Genomic DNA, 18,223 nt, shown 5'->3' with positions numbered 1-18,223 from the left:
ACTAAGAATTGCGTGGCTTTCTTACTAAAACATGGCGTACGCTAGAATCCAGAAACTGGCGTAAGCACAAAAAAATTCAGATGTATCAATGTGTGCGTACGCATGGATCCAAGGACTTTTCCTTTGTACATCCCAATCAACGTGGAATTGAGCGCACATGTAGAAGTGCTGAACTCCTCCCTGTCCACGCCCCCATTTAAATATGCAAATCAATGTAAATAGGGCCTGCACCGGGGATTCCCTCTCTGCACTATCAGATTTAAACGATGAGTAAAGGTAAGAAGCGCAACTTCAACGAGTCTAAGCTCGAAATGTTATTAAATGAAGTGGAGACCGAAGAGCGGTTTTATTTTGTAGCCTCTTTTCAGGGATAAACACAAAGAAAAAGACATTTCTGGGGAGTGTGTGTGTGAGGCAGTGAACGCTGTGGGGTCGGAGCAGCGCACAACCACTGAAATAAAAAAAAAAATGGTCCGACGTGAAGCGGAGGATTTCGGCCCACCGCCGAAGTATCACCGCAACGGGCGGGGTGACAGGAGGGGAGGAACTGACCCCCTTTGACCAGAGAGTGGCGGCTATTGTGGAGGGAACAGCTCTAAGCGGAGTTGTGGGGGGCCATGAAGGCGACACAGATCATCCTCAAGGTAAATGTGTTAAACTCAGAAATGTCATTATACTAGGCTGCTCACATTACACATGCTCGTGCGTTAAGTACACCATAGGCCAGCACGATGCGGCACACCTTCTCAGGTGTGTACAGCAGCACCCCGCCCGACCTGTGTAGACAGCGCCAGCGCCCCTTCAATAGGTCAATTGCCCTCTCCACCACTGCCCGAGTTCGGGAATGGCGGTCGTTGTATCTCCCCTCTTGGTCGGTGCCGGGGTTAGTGAGAGGGGTCAACAGCCACGTCCTCAGGGGGTAACTATATATATATAAATCACACTACTGTTCGCGGGAAAACAAACAGGACAAAATAACTGCATTACAAGGATTGACAAGACTGATCACACTTATATTAATGACTGCAGAGGTTCCAACTTTACGCACGCGTTTATTGAGACGAATAATGAACACAAGGAGACATTCTTTTTTCACCAGGGAAAAAAACAAATACACATATTTGAATGCGCGTGTCCAAACCGGCATTGTGCTGGTTTAAATTCGGGGCGCATTAAACGGATAAATGATTTACTCACCGAGAAGCCACCCATCGCGCACCGTGCCAGCCTCCAACCTGTTACCAACCATGCTATTGTTTAGATTGAACGAGTCATGCGTTGCCAGAAATCCCAGAGTGGTCAGCACCTGTGTGGGAATGGACAACCCCTGGCTCCTGGGCGTGTGTCGTTCTATATCTGGCCGCGGCTCCGCGCACAGCTCCAGTAACACTGGCCTCGGCAACCCGAAACGACTCATGAGCCAGTTGTCGTCATTTGCAAACAGATCTTCCCGCTCTCTAAACACCCTCTCACGGCTGACATAACCATTTGCGATGTCTTCTAACAAGGCCAAGGCTGCCATTGTTAATTCCATTTTTTATTAAATTGCGCATGCTTTTATATCCTTCTACTTATTTTATATCCTTACGATTGCAAACACGTGTGTGTTAATTGTCCATTAATGTGTCTCTGATGCACACATTACACTGAGGATGAATTGTTTTCACATAACTAACAGTTTCCCAGCATCACCTCTAAGTGTCGCCAACGAAACAATAGCTGTAGAAACGTGCGTACGACAGCCATGAAGTTTGCGTGGCGCACCGCACATTTCCACGGTCATTTCACTTTTGAAACATCCGAACGTTGGCGTGGAAAATGTCGTACGCCACGTTTTTGTGCGTACGCAACATTGATACATGAGGCCCCAGGTGTCTCCATCTTTGCCCACGAGGGCGTTGGAGTCTCCCAGCAGAACTATGGAGTCCCCTACTGGAGCCCCATGCAGGACTCCATTCAGGGTCTCCAAGAAGGCCGTATACTCTGAACTGCTGTTCGGTGCATATGCACAAACAACAGTCACAAGTTCTGCTCTGCCACCTGTGTGGCAGTGCACCCGACCCCACCACTCTTTCTGTGAGTGGTGGACCCACGGGACAGAGAGGGGGGAGGTGCCACATACCTTCTTCGGACTGTGCCCGGCTCCATGGCGAACCCAGCCACCAGATACTCCTTGATGAGTCCTCCGTCTGGGCCTGGCTCCAGACAGGGTCCCTCTTCCTTTTCCTTGATTTTCCATGAAGACTTGATGACCATTCTTAGCCTGGCCCCCTCGCCCGAGACCACTCTGCCACTGGAGACCCTACCAGGAGCATCAGGCTCCAAACACCAACCTCAGGTTCACAGGGACGACACAAACCTCTCCACCACGATAAGGCAATGGTTCGGCTGTTTACTTTTGTACCTTGCTCACCAAGCTAGCTAGCTAGTGCTAGTGGATAACTTAGTACCACCCTCTAATTCATATATGGTCACTTCAACATTATTCCACAAACCGATGGGTGGCGTCACTTCTTATATGATTGGATCAGGAAATAGAAGCTGAATATATCGACTGACAAATCAGTTGGGGATGTACTCCTAATATTTGGGGGCTGGGATTGCTTCCACATGGCTCTCAGACTGTTCCCCAATACAGGAAATAAGGACCACCAACACACACAGAAAAAGAGTCTCTTTAAACTGTCTCTTTAGATAACTCCTCAATAATGATCGAAGGTCATTGATGCTTTTCTGGACTGGAAAACTGATTCAACATCACAGTTCAACAGTTTTCTTTTCTTTTTATCCTCCGTTAATACTGACTCTTTTACTTTTCCAACTACATTAATACACACATCTGCAACTCATACAATCTTGTGTGAACTACTTATGTTAAGCACGGAACACTGGTACCCTGGGTCCCAAATGCAGGACACAACACAGTGTCAAGTGTTTTAATGCGTGAATATATACAAATACGTGCCCGGTGCAGGGAAAAGGAGTGGGGGATTGGTGAGTGGTGGTGCGCAATCTGAGGTCAACAAATCCAGGTGAGGCCTCTCTGCTCGTGGTAATGGTGTCCTCTGGGTAACAAACAATTCGCAAGGCATGAAGCAGTGGCAACAGGTAACACACATGCAGGTAAGCAGGGTGGGTGGGAAGTGAGAAGCAAGAGAGCACAGGAGAAATTACAAACAATTCAGTGAGACACAGAGAAAACAGAGCACAGCGAGGAAGCCATGCATGCAGACCACTTCTGCTCTTGCTGATGAAATGATCCAGGGAGGAATGATTCTCAGGAGATGATTAGTGGAGATTGCCTTCACCTGGTGCAGCCTGACAGAGATAGCCATGCCCACAGCACACACACACAGAAACAAGAGGAAAGAGGAGGGATGCAATGAAGGCCATCATGACAACTTACATACAGAGTCTAATGGGAACAACACTTCTGTGTTCAGACTCAGAGCAAATCTTTAATCAGTTCAGAATGAAACTCAACCTGACAAACTTGATAGAGCTCCGCCCCTCACCTGAGACAAAGCAGGAAACAGGGCGTTATTCTGCCTCGCTGAGACAAAACAATCAAAAACACACACACTGAGAGACGGACGATAAGATTCACCTTCAGACCAAAACCACCACTTCCACTGAGAGAGGACATCTACAGGAGGGAATACTGGGATACTACCACTTCAACCGGCTGCTGAATCCACAAACTGAACGAGAGTTTTAAAGAACAAAGACTCAAAGTAAGTTTCCGGAACAGGGAGTGGCTGATCTGTCCGTGTCTCCTGCTTCACACAGAGACTAAATGGCTTTGAGATTAGAGGAAGATTTCTGCTGTTCTGTCTGTCATGAAGTCTTTAAAGATCCTGTACTTCTGTCATGCAGCCACAGCTTCTGTAGAGACTGTGTGCAGAGCTGGTGGAGAGAGAAACCATCAAGAGAGTGTCCAGTTTGTAAGACAAGATCTTCAAAGGAAGACCCATCTTTAAACTTGGCTTTAAAGAACCTGTGTGAGAGTTTCCTACAGGAGAGAGATCAGAGATCTTCAGGGGCTCTCTGCAGTCTGCACTCTGAGAAACTCAAACTCTTCTGTGTGGACCATCAGCAGCCAGTGTGTCTTGTCTGCAGAGACTCAGACAAACACACCAGCCACAGATTCAGACCCATCGATGAAGCTGCACGACAACACAGGAAGGAACTTCAGGAAACTCTGAAGCCCCTTAAGAAGAAGTTAAAGGTTTTTGAACGAGTTAAAGACGAGTGTGATCGAACAGCAAAACACATGAAGGTCCAGGCCCGACGCACAGAGACGCAGATTACGCAGCAGTTTAAGAAGCTTCACCAGTTTTTAGAAGAGGAAGAGGAGGCCAGGATGGCTGGACTGAGGAAGGAAGAGGAGCAGAAGAGACGAAGGATGAAGGAGGAGACGGAGGCTCTGAGCAGAGAGATAGCAGCTCTTTCAGACACAGTCAGAGCCACAGAGGAGGAGCTGAGAGCTGGAGACGTCTCATTCCTGCACAACTACAAGGCTGCAGTGGAGCGAGTCCAGCAGCGCCCCCTGCTGGAGCATCCACAGCTGATCTCAGGAGTTCTGATAGACGAGGCCAAACACCTGGGCAACCTGACCTTCAACATCTGGAACAAGATGAAGGCCATGGTCTCCTACACTCCTGTGGTTCTGGACCCAAACACTGCTGATCCAGAACTCGTCCTGTCTGAAGATCTGACCAGAGTGAGACGAGCAGAGAAACAGCAGCTTCCTGAGAATCCCGAGAGGATTGATTCTTACTACGCTGTCCTGGGCTCTGAGGGCTTTGACTCAGGGACTCACAGCTGGGAGGTCGAGGTTGGAGACAGTAAAGGGTGGTCACTGGGAGTGTCAGCAGAGTCTGTCCAGAGGAAGGGATTCATATCGTCTGGGTTATGGACACTATGTTTCGGTGGAGGTACATTTATGGCACTCTCTCCACCATATCTACTCCCTGTTCTCCATTTGCAGAAGCAGCTCCAGAGGATCAGAGTGAACCTGGACTGGAACAGAGGAAAACTGTCCTTCTCTGATCCTGATACTAACACACACATACACACCTTCACACACACTTTCACTGAGAGACTTTTTCCATTCATTGGCATTGATAAAGAAGTGAAGGTTTTACCAGTGAAGGTCTCTGTGACTGTAGAACAACAGAAATAGAAGAAGATATTTCAAGACCGAGTCTCTGTGGAACATGTGACCATGTTGAATTGAGTGTTTCTTATAATCAGACAAATTGATAATTTTCGTTAAGGATGTTCTCTTACCTTTGCTTAGCCTTCCTCAGAGCTTCGGTTTGCTTCTGGGTACGATGTGTTTTTAAAAACAGCTGATCGGGCCAGGAAACTCCAAAGTAAAGGTCCCTGACTCGGTTGTGTCCGTTCCCCGGCCCGGTGCCGCCGGCAGAGGATGGTGTCCCAGGTGTATGGGAGCAAGTATGCCCCCTCATCCCTGTTGATGGTGTTGCCCCCACGTCTCCTTATTTCTAAGGCCTCCTTTATCCATCTTCTGTACCTATTTGTTACTGATGTGATGATATTCCCCCTGACCCATCTGAGGAAGGCTGGAGTACAGCCGAAACTGTCAGTTAAGCAAAGGAAAGAGAACATCCTTACCCAAAATACCCAATTTTTCTGATTATAAGAAACACTCAATTCAATATGGATAAAGAAGACATTAGGAATACAATCGATCTTGGGGACGGCAGTAGCTCAGTCCATAGGTGACTCGGCTGGGAACCATAGGGTCACCGGTTTGAGTCCCTGTGTGGACCATGAATGGAGTGTGGACTGGGCACCTGGGCACTGCCGAGGTGCTGTTGAGCAAGGCACCAAATCCCCAACTGCCATTGGCAGCCCCCTCGCTCTGACATCTCTCCATTATTTACATGTATATAGGTCCTGTTTGTGCATGTGTGTGTATTTCAGGCCTGTGTGTGTAACCTGAATAATAACAGAGGGAAAAAATTGAATTTCCCCTTGGGATTAATAAAGTGATAATTCTTCTTCTACATATGTGACCATGTTGTCCCAATGATTGCTATGAGGATGACATCTACAGTGTGACAAATGAGTGTAGAAATGTTTCATTTAGAGTCAAAGATGTTGTAAACAAAAATCAAACTAAGATTTTCTTTCACGTCAGCATTGATTCTTCAGAACTTGTATTGACTTTATCAAATACAGATGTATTCAGAGTTTCAGGTTTGTCCAGTAACATGATCCAGATGAAGCACATTACTGATGATCGATGAACGATAACATGATCAAAATAACATGGATTCAGTTGTTGTGCTCGGTTTATGAATGACAAGCCCTGTCAATCAATTTGTGGTTGACAGTTGGTTTTAAATGGATTTTGGTGACATTGATTGGTGATCACATTGACATTGATTATGTCTACAAAGTTTCTCTGAAAATGAGCAGCAGGTAAAAGCAGGTTTTTGATGGACTGTAAACAATATTGGACGTATCTTCAGGTCTGAAAAGTGAAGTCAGTGAAGTACCTTAAAGCTGCATGCTCTCTAATGTCCAGCAGGGGGAGACTCCACTTAAAGCTGCATTCTCTCTAATGTCCAGCAGGAGGAGACTCCACTTAAAGCTGCATGCTCTCTAATGTTCAGCAGGAGGAGACTCCACTTAAAGCTGCATTCTCTCTAATGTCCAGCAGGGAGAGACTCCACTTAAAGCTGCATTCTCTCTAATGTCCAGCAGGAGGAGACTCCACTTAAAGCTGCATTCTCTCTAATGTCCAGCAGGAGGAGACTCCACTTAAAGCTGCATTCTCTCTAATGTCCAGCAGGAGGAGACTCCACTTAAAGCTGCATTCTCTCTAATGTCCAGCAGGAGGAAACTCCACTTAAAGCTGCATTCTCTCTAATGTCCAGCAGGGGGAGACTCCACTTAAAGCTGCATTCTCTCTAATGTCCAGCAGGAGGACACTCCACTTAAAGCTGCATTCTCTCTAATGTCCAGCAGGAGGAGACTCCACTTAAAGCTGCATTCTCTCTAATGTCCAGCAGGAGGAGACTCCACTTAAAGCTGCATTCTCTCTAATGTCCAGCAGGGGGAGACTCCACTTAAAGCTGCATTCTCTCTAATGTCCAGCAGGAGGAGACTCCACTTAAAGCTGCATTCTCTCTAATGTCCAGCAGGGGGAGACTCCACTTAAAGCTGCATTCTCTGTAATGTCCAGCAGGAGGAGACTCCACTTAAAGCTGCATTCTCTGTAATGTCCAGCAGGAGGAGACTCCACTTAAAGCTGCGTTCTCTCTAATGTCCAGCAGGAGGAGACTCCACTTAAAGCTGCATTCTCTCTAATGTCCAGCAGGGAGAGACTCCACTTAAAGCTGCATTCTCTCTAATGTCCAGCAGGAGGAGACTCCACTTAAAGCTGCATTCTCTCTAATGTCCAGCAGGAGGAGACTCCACTTAAAGCTGCGTTCTCTCTAATGTCCAGCAGGGGGAGATTCCACTTTAAGCTGCATTCTCTCTAATGTCCAGCAGGAGGAGACTCCACTTAAAGCTGCGTTCTCTCTAATGTCAAGCAGGGGGAGACTCCACTTAAAGCTGCATTCTCTCTAATGTCCAGCAGGAGGAGACTCCACTTAAAGCTGCATTCTCTCTAATGTCCAGCAGGGGGAGACTCCACTTAAAGCTGCATTCTCTCTAATGTCCAGCAGGAGGAGAATCCACTTAAAGCTGCATTCTCTCTGATGTCCAGCAGGAGGAGACTCCACTTAAAGCTGCATTCTCTCTAATGTCCAGCAGGAGGAGCCTCCACTTAAAGCTGCATTCTCTCAATATCAGTTGCTAACTTTTTTTTGCTTGCCGTTTCTGTTTCATGGCGATATTTCTTGTATTTACAAAAGGAAGCACTGTGCTGCTGTTTGCATTGACCCGTCAAAAGCTTTTGGTTCAATTACCTTTCTGAAAGTGTCAAAGCTGGAAATAGCCAATCAGGTTTCACAAGTAACAAAAGATGTTTGGATGGATTACTTCTGGGTCCCATCTTGATAATAATTTGTATTAATAATATTGTCCAGGTTGGAAACCACTGCACCAGCTGTCTCTGATAAAAACGCTGCTATACCAACCCACAGAAATATTAAACAACTATTGATATGAACATACACACATTTGAATACATTGAATACACAGATTTTCCAAACGAGTTAAAGAAAACTGAACTCAAGGTCAACTAACTAGCTTTTTCCACAACTAAGTGATAATAGTACATGGAGGACACCACCCCTGTCTATGCTTAACAAGGTATTTGGTGTTCTGGATGGTGAAGACCATTACATGCAGTTGAAAGTCTTGATAAAATTAGCAGGTGGACCATGAGGTGTGGGCTCAATTTCTTTCTTTTTTTAAATCAACTAATTCCAAGGTTAAAAACAAAAAAGCTTCATTTGTATATGCTTTTAATCATCAACACAGCTAGCGGCACATTTCATTGTTGAAATAAATGAGATCAACAACTCTCAAAGTGTACAACAGTTTTATTGATCAATGATCAACTCAGGCTTACATGATTACAAGTATACAAGGAATCACTGAAACTGTGACCAGTGAAGACACTTCCTCTCCCACTACCTTTCTCATCAAGGCTACAGTAAGTAGTGGCAAGATTTGCACTGAAATGAAGGCAACGTAATTGTGAACATCTGTAAAAAGTTAATTTAGAACACGTCTAAATTTGGAGTACATGTACATGATATCATGAATTTAAAACTATCCTCCCAGGCATATTTAATCAGTTTTCATATTGTCAACCCAATATGGGTTCTGAAACATAATTTAGGAAAGCAGGACACTTTAGCTCAATGGCATTTTCTATGCATTTGCCTCTGGGAGTGGAAAGGTTTATTACACACAATGCATTGAATGTTACAGTCATAAAAACAAGTTTTAATATGTGGTTATGTTCATTCTAACCAGCTGAGGTTAGAGATCAGAGAGGGGGAGGAGGGAGAGGCAGAAAGAGGGGAGAAAAAGACATCATGACAGTCTTTCCTTACTTTTCATCCACACATATGGCACTCATTGAAACACACTCATATGCACAATAACAGACACAAACATGCACACAGACCTTCATCCTCTCTCCCTGTCCCTCTCTGTTATGTAGGCCAGTGTGAGTCATTCTCATGGGCACATGTCCAAGCATCTTATTTTATATAACTGTACAACCGTTAACGACTCTTAATACAGCTTTATCATGGCACTAATATAAAACTCAGTAAATCTATAGATCTATCACTCTCTTTAAAGCCTTCACTTATGGTGGTGTTTTATAAATGGCTGGCAGAGTTCTGGGTGACAAGCACGATGATCAAAGAGTGAGGAAATGTTAGTGCACCTGTGTCCTCAAACGGCGTGTGAGATAAACTCTCTGGACCTGTGTGTGATACCATCACTACCGTGCCAGATACAGTCACGAAACTTTACAGGTGTGAGTTCCAAGATGGGTGCTATCCAAGAAAGGGTGGTGGAAGTAGAGAAATTGACTGACCAATTTAAGCCCCTGGCTTGTTGTCACAGCAGTTGTGACCCCGTTATAAGATGGTCTCTTAGGATACGTCCACAAGATCGAAAATAACCTTTTTTTTCTCTGTCGTACTTAAAGTGTTCCGTCTACACAGCGTCAAATTAAGAAATCTCTGCATCCACACGAAACCAGTGAAACCGGCTAAAACGCTGTAGTACACATGCCAGGCCTGGATGTAGAGCTGTAACTGCCACAGAAATACACCAACAACAGAGAAGAAGAGACTGGGAGATGCTGTGGAGAACACCGGAGAGTTTCTCTCCAAATCTGGACACTTCCCAAATCCTCCTCCATCCTAGAGAGAAATGTGTCACTGTTTCTGGTGTTAGTGGAGACTTTGGTGCTGTTTTGGACTCTGATGCACCAATCACTCTGCAGTTAGTGTCCTCAATGAGCAAAGGGTGCTGCTGGGAGCCTCTTCCCCGTCCCAAAGCATTCACAGGCGTCACTTTCTCACTACATTTAGAGACTTTTCAAACCTTCTTTGAACTTGATTTAGAGCAACTAACGACCAATTTAACTTCTTATTCAGAGCATCAGGGAAAAGGGAGAAATCTGTGCTCGGCCTTAATTTTTTCCCATGCATGTGGCTCAGAGTCCAGTTCAGTAAACAGTCTCTCTCCTCTCACGCAGCAGCACTGTTGTTTTGTGACGCCGCGGGGTCAGAGGTTAGAGGTGGGGCGATGACTGCATGGTTTAACAAAGCGACAATGCCATGGGGGGACGTTTTCAGATCAGATCTACTCCGGGACCTGGTTGAAAAAAGACAGTTTTCAGGCTCCATTAACACCGGCTGCGTGTGGATGGTCGGCCAAAACCAGGCTAAAGTTGTGCAGTTACAGGAAAACATGTCTCTGTGTGGACAGGCCCTTAGTTCTTAATGCTACTCAGCCAGGATTATTATCAATACACAAGCTCATGTGAAAGCGCAGAATGAACTTTTTCAGGGTTCATCCTGACCAGGTGTTTCTGCCATCTTTCATGTTTCTCATTCCTTTCGAATTTGTGCTAGTTGATGGAAATTTCACCTACTTGCAGGTCTTTGCTGTTGATCAACGGGACTGTCGGGTACAAACCTAGGATATATGGTTGCTTCCATACCCAAGATAAACTGTTGCTTTTTAGTCATTGAATGTTCATAAAGGGACAAGGAGAGGTGAGTTCAGCCAACAGACTGACTCAGGTAACTCGTTCTGCATCATCATCAATTCTACATGGCCCCACATGGACAAATCTAATTCTGGTGACTTCCTCCATGTAGACGCCGGTCTCTGGTGTCACAAAGAGAGAGGGATTATGCTGAGACTTCAACTTGTTATGGCCAGGGGGACACAAGCCAACAAAGAGCAATCATTTACTGTAATATTAAGGGGAGTTACTGTGTGGTCACTATAACCATTTTTACACAGAGATGCCACAAGGCCAACAAGTCTTCACATACATTTTAATATAAAACTGCTCTGTGGCGTCACTCCATGTTTGTGAATCCAACTCTAAGACATATTTCAACGTAAGGTTTTAGGCATCATCAGTTCAGTTCTTAAATGGCAGGCGTGACAGCAGGTGCAGCATCCAGTAGATCTTGGTTTTGGCGCAGTGCGGTGCAACTGTAAGGAAACTTGTCTTATTTTGCCACGTAATGCACTGGTGATGAGGTCGCCGAGGAGCGCGACCCCCAGTTGACCTTTGATCCTGACGATGTGGTCAAGGCGTTGGAGTGTTTGTTTGGAGTTTTAAAAGCAAAATGGTTTTGATGCCGCTCGATTGTGACGTGGCAGTTATTATTAGTCTGTGGCCATTACATCACAATCAAAGAAACAGGAGTGGAGGAAGGAGTGTGGAAAGGTTACCATTCATAGTGTCCGTCTGACACATCTTTGTGTATCGTTGTGACGTCGACTGGACTCCTGCAGAGCAAACTCTGTCTGTTTAGCATGTCCACACCTGAGAGAGAGAGAGAGAGAGAGAGAGAGAGAGAGAGAGAGAGAGAGAGAGAGAGAGAGCGAGCGAGAGTGAGAGTGAGAGCGAGAGCGAGAGCGAGAGCGAGAGCGAGAGCGAGAGAGAGACACAGAGAGAGAGAGAGAGAGATTTGTAACAATGTTAATACTGTAAGATTAGGATAGGAAGTACAGATCAAGGATTCGTAATGGGATGTAGTCAGCTACAAAAACTATAAAACACAGTTATGGGATATTAACATATTAAAAAGTGCTTTTATTTTGACACTTTGTTATGATGCTAGAGCCAGTTGCACCAACTGGTGAGGTGTGTCTGTGTTTGATTGACAGCAGCTGGCAGGTGGAGCTCCACAGGTAACGTGAAAGGGGAGAAAAACAACGTTATTAACGTATTAAAGAGTAGGGATCATACCAGCATGTCGGACCCAAATGACATTTGCCGTTAAGTTTGTCTGCTGCAGCTCACCAGCTTAGTTGCTAGCTAGCTAGCTTGATAACAGACATTTGAAGTGCACTTTTTCACCAGTGAACATTTGTTTGGTCGCTCGTTCAACAAGCTGAGGCGCAGGATAAGATGTGTTCATGAGTTAGCAAGATAAAAGGAGACTTTAGCAGGAAAGCTAATGTTGTCCAAAGTTTGTGGCTCTCGTGTGTAATTCTATCAGGCTGCTGATATATGAAACAGCTGAGAATTTAACTTTAGGCCTGCTCCTGACTGGGCCTTGGATTAACAATCAGTCTTAGTGAGAAGAAGGCTTAAGCATTTGCACGGAACAGGGAAAGTGTGATGGTTTTCTTTGCACCCTCAACATGGAATTTGCTGCAGAATGACTTCAAACTTAGTGCATTAATTCCTTTAAGAGGTTTTAAATCAAAAATGAGAGAAATCGTGTCAAACTCCTCCACTGTTTTTCAATTGTTCTTGGTTGCAAAAGGGCTTCTTTACTTTGATTTGTAATTGATTTTAATGTATTTTAAATTGTTTTGCCTTTTGTTTAATTTTTTTTAAATTCTTTAGATTTTGTCCTAGTGTTTGTTTGTAACTTTGTGTTGTAACTCTGCTGCTGCCTGTCTTGGCCAGGTCTCCCTTGCAAAGGAGATTAACAATCTCAATGGGTTTCTCCTGGTTAAATAAAGATTATAATAATAATTAAGCCTAGATGGTGCAACTGAAAAAAAATAATAGGTCGGACTTAGAATGCCAAAATAAGACAGACTTCACTACAGCGTCACAGAGTGGATTGAACAACAGAACAGAGGGACAGACAGATACAGATGTATTGCAGGTGGAGCAGCTGATGGAGAGATGATCTGTCGTACCTTGACAGTACTGTCGACAGCTCCAGAGAAGAGGCGCCCTCTGGAGACAGCTAGAGCTGTGACACTGCCCTGGTGTCTCAGCAGGGTCTGGGTACAGATCATGTTGTCCATGCTCCACACCTAGACAACACACACACACACCGTTACTATGTTTCATTATAAGAAATACAGTTTTTATACACAGACTCAACTTCCATCCTCTTTACCAAAAGTTTTGTTTGATGCAGTTTTTTCCTGATATCACACACACACACACACACACGCACACGCACACGCACACGCACACACACGCGCACGTGCACGAACACACGCACACACGCACACACGCACACACGCAAGACTCTGGGTCTGTCCTCACCCTGAGTGAGCGGTCGTAGGAGGCGCTGAACACTTTGGTCTGGTCAGGAGTGGAGATGACAGCAAGAGCGTAAACTGTTCCCACATGACCTGTCAGGGTCCGCACCTGCTCTTTGGACTCAATGTCCCACACCTAGAGAGAAGACACAAACATCTTCATCATCGTCATCATTAAAACACCAGCATCACATCAGCATTTTGATCTGTAGTAAGCAGCTGTTTGATTGGGGTTTGGTGCTCATTCTGATCCACATCAGATCTTAGCCTCATGGTAATGAGTCTGGAGTGCATTCATAATAGATACTCAGGGTGGTCCCTGAGTTTTTAGAGCACTAATGCACAAATGACGCTCCTTCGCATTTTGGTGATGACGTCACACTATTGTATGCATAAGGTTTAGTGGTTATCAGTGCAGCAAGGCAGAGATCAATTAAAGCAAAACTCTGAGGAATGGCTTGTCACTAAAATGAGAATAGTGAGTCTACCGTAAATGTCAGCCCACCTTAGTTAGTGGAAAGTAGGGATGTGCGTTATTGACAATAATCAATATCCCGATATTTTGGGGGATTTTGCTGATAACGGTAATTGACGATATTTTGTATCCCTCAAAAATGTGTTTGTAAAAGCATCAAAGGCCTATTTTACTAGCTCAGCAAAAACAGGTCTCATTTATTAAGTGTGTACATAAACCTACTCACTGTTTTAATCACACCCTCAACCTTGTTTTGGCTTATGGCGTGGGAACTAATGACCTAACAGTTTTTCCACAGAATCCTATTTTATCAGACCATTATTTAATAACTTTTGAATTTATATTACAAGACTACTCCCCTCTGGGCAAAAGTTTCTACACTAGATGTTTATCTGATAGGGCTGTAATTAAATTTTCATTTGAATCTGCATTTATTTTAATGCCTTATCCTAATATTTAAGATTCCTGTAGCGTTGGAGGCGAGGCTCAGTGAGTTAGAGGCACGGCTCCGCACCATGGAAGCTCAGTCTTACGCTACGGTAGCTAGCCGGCCAGCTATAACTTTAGCCGGTGCGAAGCCACATAGTGTAGCGTTAGCTTCTGCTAACCCTCCCCCGGCAATCCCTGAGCAGCCAGGGTCCTCCTGGGTGACTGTGAGAGGAAAGCATAGTTCTAAATCGAAGCCCATGGTTAACCATCCACCCGTTCACGTTTCAAACAAGTTTTCTCCACTCAGTGACACACATGCTGAGGAATCAACACTGGTTATTGGCAGCTCCATTCTGAGAAACGTGAACCTAGCGACACCAGGGACCATAGTAAAATGCCTCCCAGGGGCCAGAGCGGGCAACATTGAGTCCTATTTGAAACTGCTGGTTAAGGATAAACGTAAATATGGTAAGATTGTTATTCACGTCGGTGGTAATGACACCAGTAAGTCAATCGGAAGTCACTAAAATGAATGTGGAGTCAATGTGTGCTTATGCAAAAACTATGTCTGACTACGTCATTTTCTCTGGTCCCCTGCCCAACTTGACTTGCGATGACATGTAAAGCCGCATGTCATCATTCCGTCACTGGCTGTCTGGATGGTGCCCGGTAAATAATGTGGGCTTCGTAGATAATTGGCAGTCTTATTAGGAGAGATGGTATTCATCCTACTTTGGAGGGTGCTGCTCTCATATCCAAGAACCTGAATTGAGTTGTTAGCGATCTAAAATCATGACAACCCAGTGTTGGGATCAGGAAGCAGAGTCACAGTTTAATACACAACTCTGCGCTGCCCTTATCACAGATGCCCAGGAAGCAGAGTGGCAGTCTTACACACCTCTCTGCGCTCCCTGTGGAGCATTTTCCAGCTCAGTTTAGTATACAAACGCTGTCTGCCCCACGATCATTTAAATTAAACAGATCAAAAATGAACAGAAGAGGAGCTATAAAGAAAAACTTGATACAAATCAACGCAAAATCTGCGACTATGCAACAATATCAGAAAATAAAATGTGGACTTTTAAACATCAGATCTCTGTCATCTAAAGCTGTATTAGTAAACGATCTGATATCAGACAACCATATTGATTTACTCTGTCTGACTGAAACCTGGCTGCGTCCCGAAGAATATGTTAGCCTAAATAAATCCACTCCTCCCAGTCATATTAATACTCATATTCCTCGAGGCAGTGGTCGAGGAGGAGGCATTGCAGCTAATTATGACTAAGGCCTGTTAATAAACCCTAAACCTAAACTAAATTATAATTCATTTGAAAGTCTTGCTCTTTGTCTTTCACATTCAACCTGGAAAACTGTGCAGCCAAAGTTTCTATGTGTCGATGTTTATCTGATGGTGCTATAACTAAATTTAAGGAATCGATTCCATCTGCATTTAATTTAATGCCTTATGCTAATATTCAAGATTCCTGCACTAACGTTTGTCTGGGACAATGGGAGGCAGAGCCTTCAGCTACCAAGCTCCTCTCCTGTGGAACCAACTTCCAAGTGTAATTCTGGAGGCAGACACTGTCCCCATATTTAAGAATAAACTTAAAACTTTCCTTTTTGATAAATCTTACGCTAGGGCTTATGAGCCCTTAACAATGTTGTTATTTTTAAAATTATTTTGTTCTGCCTCATGATGCTGCTATAGGCCTAGTCTGCCGGGGGATAATCCTTTTCCTGATCCTCTGATCTTCTCTCCTCTCTGTCTGTATCATTCATGTCTCATCAATGCATGTTACTAATTCCGCTTCTTCCCCGGAGTTGTTTGTGCTTTGTCGTCTCGCAGGTCTCTGCTGATCGTGGTGGTGCCTGCTGCCGTGGTCCTGCATGACGCTTCCTGCTGCTATTATCAGTTACTCATATATACTATCACTAGTTTATAAACTATAAAAATTTGTAGCCATAAAAACACCATCAGTGGTATGTCTCGCTGTATCGTAGCTGCTTATCATTGATCATGTTTGCCACCATAATTATTATCATTGTCATATTCTGTCACCTTAGCTGTGCTTATTTCTTCTATTCTGTTGTATTAACTGCCATAACTGACAGTGCTGGGTCTGTCTGACGTTCCTGCCTGTTAAAGGGAAGGTTTTCGTTGCCACCGTACTCTACTGAGGAATTGTTGGGTCTATGAAAATCATAAATAAGTCATTGAGTGTGGTCTTTACCTACTCTGTAAAGTGTCCTGAGATAACTTTTGTTATGATTCAACACTATAAATAAAATTATTTGAATTGAATTGAATTAACTCAAACTGAGTCATTCAAGTAAGTACAATCCAAACACACTGAAATCACCAGTGCAAGTATTGAGATCAAGCAGAGCAAGTATACGTAAACTATTTCAAAGTGGCTTTTTTGGATTTATTTTATGAAATATTGATCTAATAAACTATCATGAGAGCATTTTAATCTGACACTTCCCTAATGTAAACAATGAGGAGACAGATTTAACTGCTGTGCTCTAAAGTGTTTTTGTTGCTCGCCGTCAGGGTCGACCACTAACTGCCCAATATTCTTCATATTCTGTGCGGTGGTTAATTTACAGATGGTGAAACAAGTTCTTTGTCGAGCTGTCTTTGACTGCAACCGCTTTCAGACAAAGTTTGCAGATTGGAGTCTTTTGAGCAACATCAGTGTTTCTGAAGTCAAACAACCTCCATGCGAGTGAGAATGATCCACGTTTAGCTATTAAATCTAATGACGTTGATTCTGTGGCTGGAAGAGTTTGTGGTTTGTCTGCTGGTGCTGTTTGTTCACTCATGTTTAGCATTACATGCAGCTATGTTAGCTTGGTTTATTGCTGTTGTTGTTGTTTTTGTTTGTTGTGTTCTTAATGCACAAGCACCGCAGTCTGTCTTACTAGGCTTGATCCAGCAGTAAATGGGTGGCTTCTCAAAAAGGTGCGTTTTGATTGGTTTTTGTAAAATGAGTAAAGACAAACTCGATTTCACACATCTTTAAAACAACCGTTTAGATACTATCATAGACGATATATGTCCCACACCCCTAGTTAAAAAACATGGGAACTGGGCTTGGGTTTTGAGAAGCTGTAGCATTTATTCACTAACAAATAAGTGTCTTTTGACTTGATAACCTGAGAAACAGGTGACAACAGCAGCCGGTTTGAGTCCAGAGGAGACAGGTCACATCACACTGCTGCAACATTGTAAAACGGTTTTGTCTCGTCGTGAATATATGGTCTGAACTGGGCTTAACACATTTTAGTTCAAATAACATCTAAAAAATAAATGTTAAAAATGCTTGACGTTTAGACCTGGTGGGAAGTCTAGCCTTGACTTGCAATGTGCTGGCAGACACCCTGCAGCCTGTCACTGTGTGCACATAGTGAGTGAGTGAGTGAGTGAGTGAGTGAGTGAGTGAGTGAGTGAGTGAGTGAGTGAGTGAGTGAGTGAGTGAGTGAGTGAGTGAGTGAGTGAGTGAGTGAGTGAGTGAGTGAGTGAGTGAGTGAGTGAGTGAGTGAGTGAGTGAGTGAGTGAGTGAGTGAGTGAGTGAGTGAGTGAGTGAGTGAGTGAGTGAGTGAGTGAGTGAGTGAGTGAGTGAGTGAGTGAGTGAGTGAGTGAGTGAGTGAGTGAGTGAGTGAGTGAGTGAGTGAGTGAGTGAGTGAGTGAGTGAGTGAGTGAGTGAGTGAGTGAGTGAGTGAGTGAGAGAGAGAGAGAGAGAGAGAGAGAGAGAGAGAGAGAGAGAGAGAGAGAGAGAGAGAGAGAGAGAGAGAGAGAGAGAGAGAGAGAGAGAGAGAGAGAGAGAGAGAGAGAGAGAGAGAGAGAGAGAGAGAGAGAGAGAGACTGCACTATTGGGAGAGGACAATGAGTTACAGCTGTCCCAAGCTCCAGCTCGTCCAGATCCTCTCCACATTGTTTTTACGTTCATATGGTAAGGCGGGGTGCAAAAAGGTCTAGGTGGTCCAACTTGGCCGAGTAATTTCAGAGAAGACCCTGTATGTATTTAATCTGAATACACAAAGAGGCAAAAAAAAAATAACTGGAGCCAAAAATGACCTCATGCCTTACGAGAGAGGGCG

The 18,223-nt window shown here is 44.3% G+C and overlaps 2 protein-coding genes across 3 annotated transcripts in view; one reads left to right on the top strand and one right to left on the bottom strand.

Moving 5' to 3' along the window:
* Positions 1-3,575: 3,575 nt before the first annotated feature.
* On the top strand, positions 3,576-5,964 carry LOC310959878 (nuclear factor 7, brain-like). The gene has a single exon (XM_083931376.1). The coding sequence runs from the start codon at positions 3,797-3,799 to the stop codon at positions 5,183-5,185; it is 1,389 nt and encodes a 462-aa protein (XP_083787502.1). The 5' UTR covers positions 3,576-3,796; the 3' UTR covers positions 5,186-5,964.
* Positions 5,965-8,554: 2,590 nt separating this feature from the next.
* Positions 8,555-18,223, bottom strand: part of traf7 (TNF receptor-associated factor 7) — a 28,507-nt gene continuing 18,838 nt past the window's right edge. For both annotated transcript variants that reach the window (XM_083932029.1, XM_083932030.1), the window contains exons 20-22: positions 13,214-13,345; positions 12,856-12,975; positions 8,555-11,521 (exon numbers count right to left, since the gene is read on the bottom strand). In XM_083932029.1, coding sequence (XP_083788155.1) covers positions 11,507-11,521; positions 12,856-12,975; positions 13,214-13,345 — 267 coding nt within the window. In that variant the 3' untranslated portion in view covers positions 8,555-11,506. The remainder of the gene's footprint in view (positions 11,522-12,855; positions 12,976-13,213; positions 13,346-18,223) is intronic.

This window comes from Echiichthys vipera, assembly GCF_963691815.1.
Source record: "Echiichthys vipera genome assembly, chromosome: 17".
In the NCBI taxonomy this organism is placed as follows: Eukaryota; Metazoa; Chordata; class Actinopteri; order Perciformes; family Trachinidae; genus Echiichthys; species Echiichthys vipera.
This window is presented reverse-complemented; position numbering and strand designations above follow the sequence as displayed.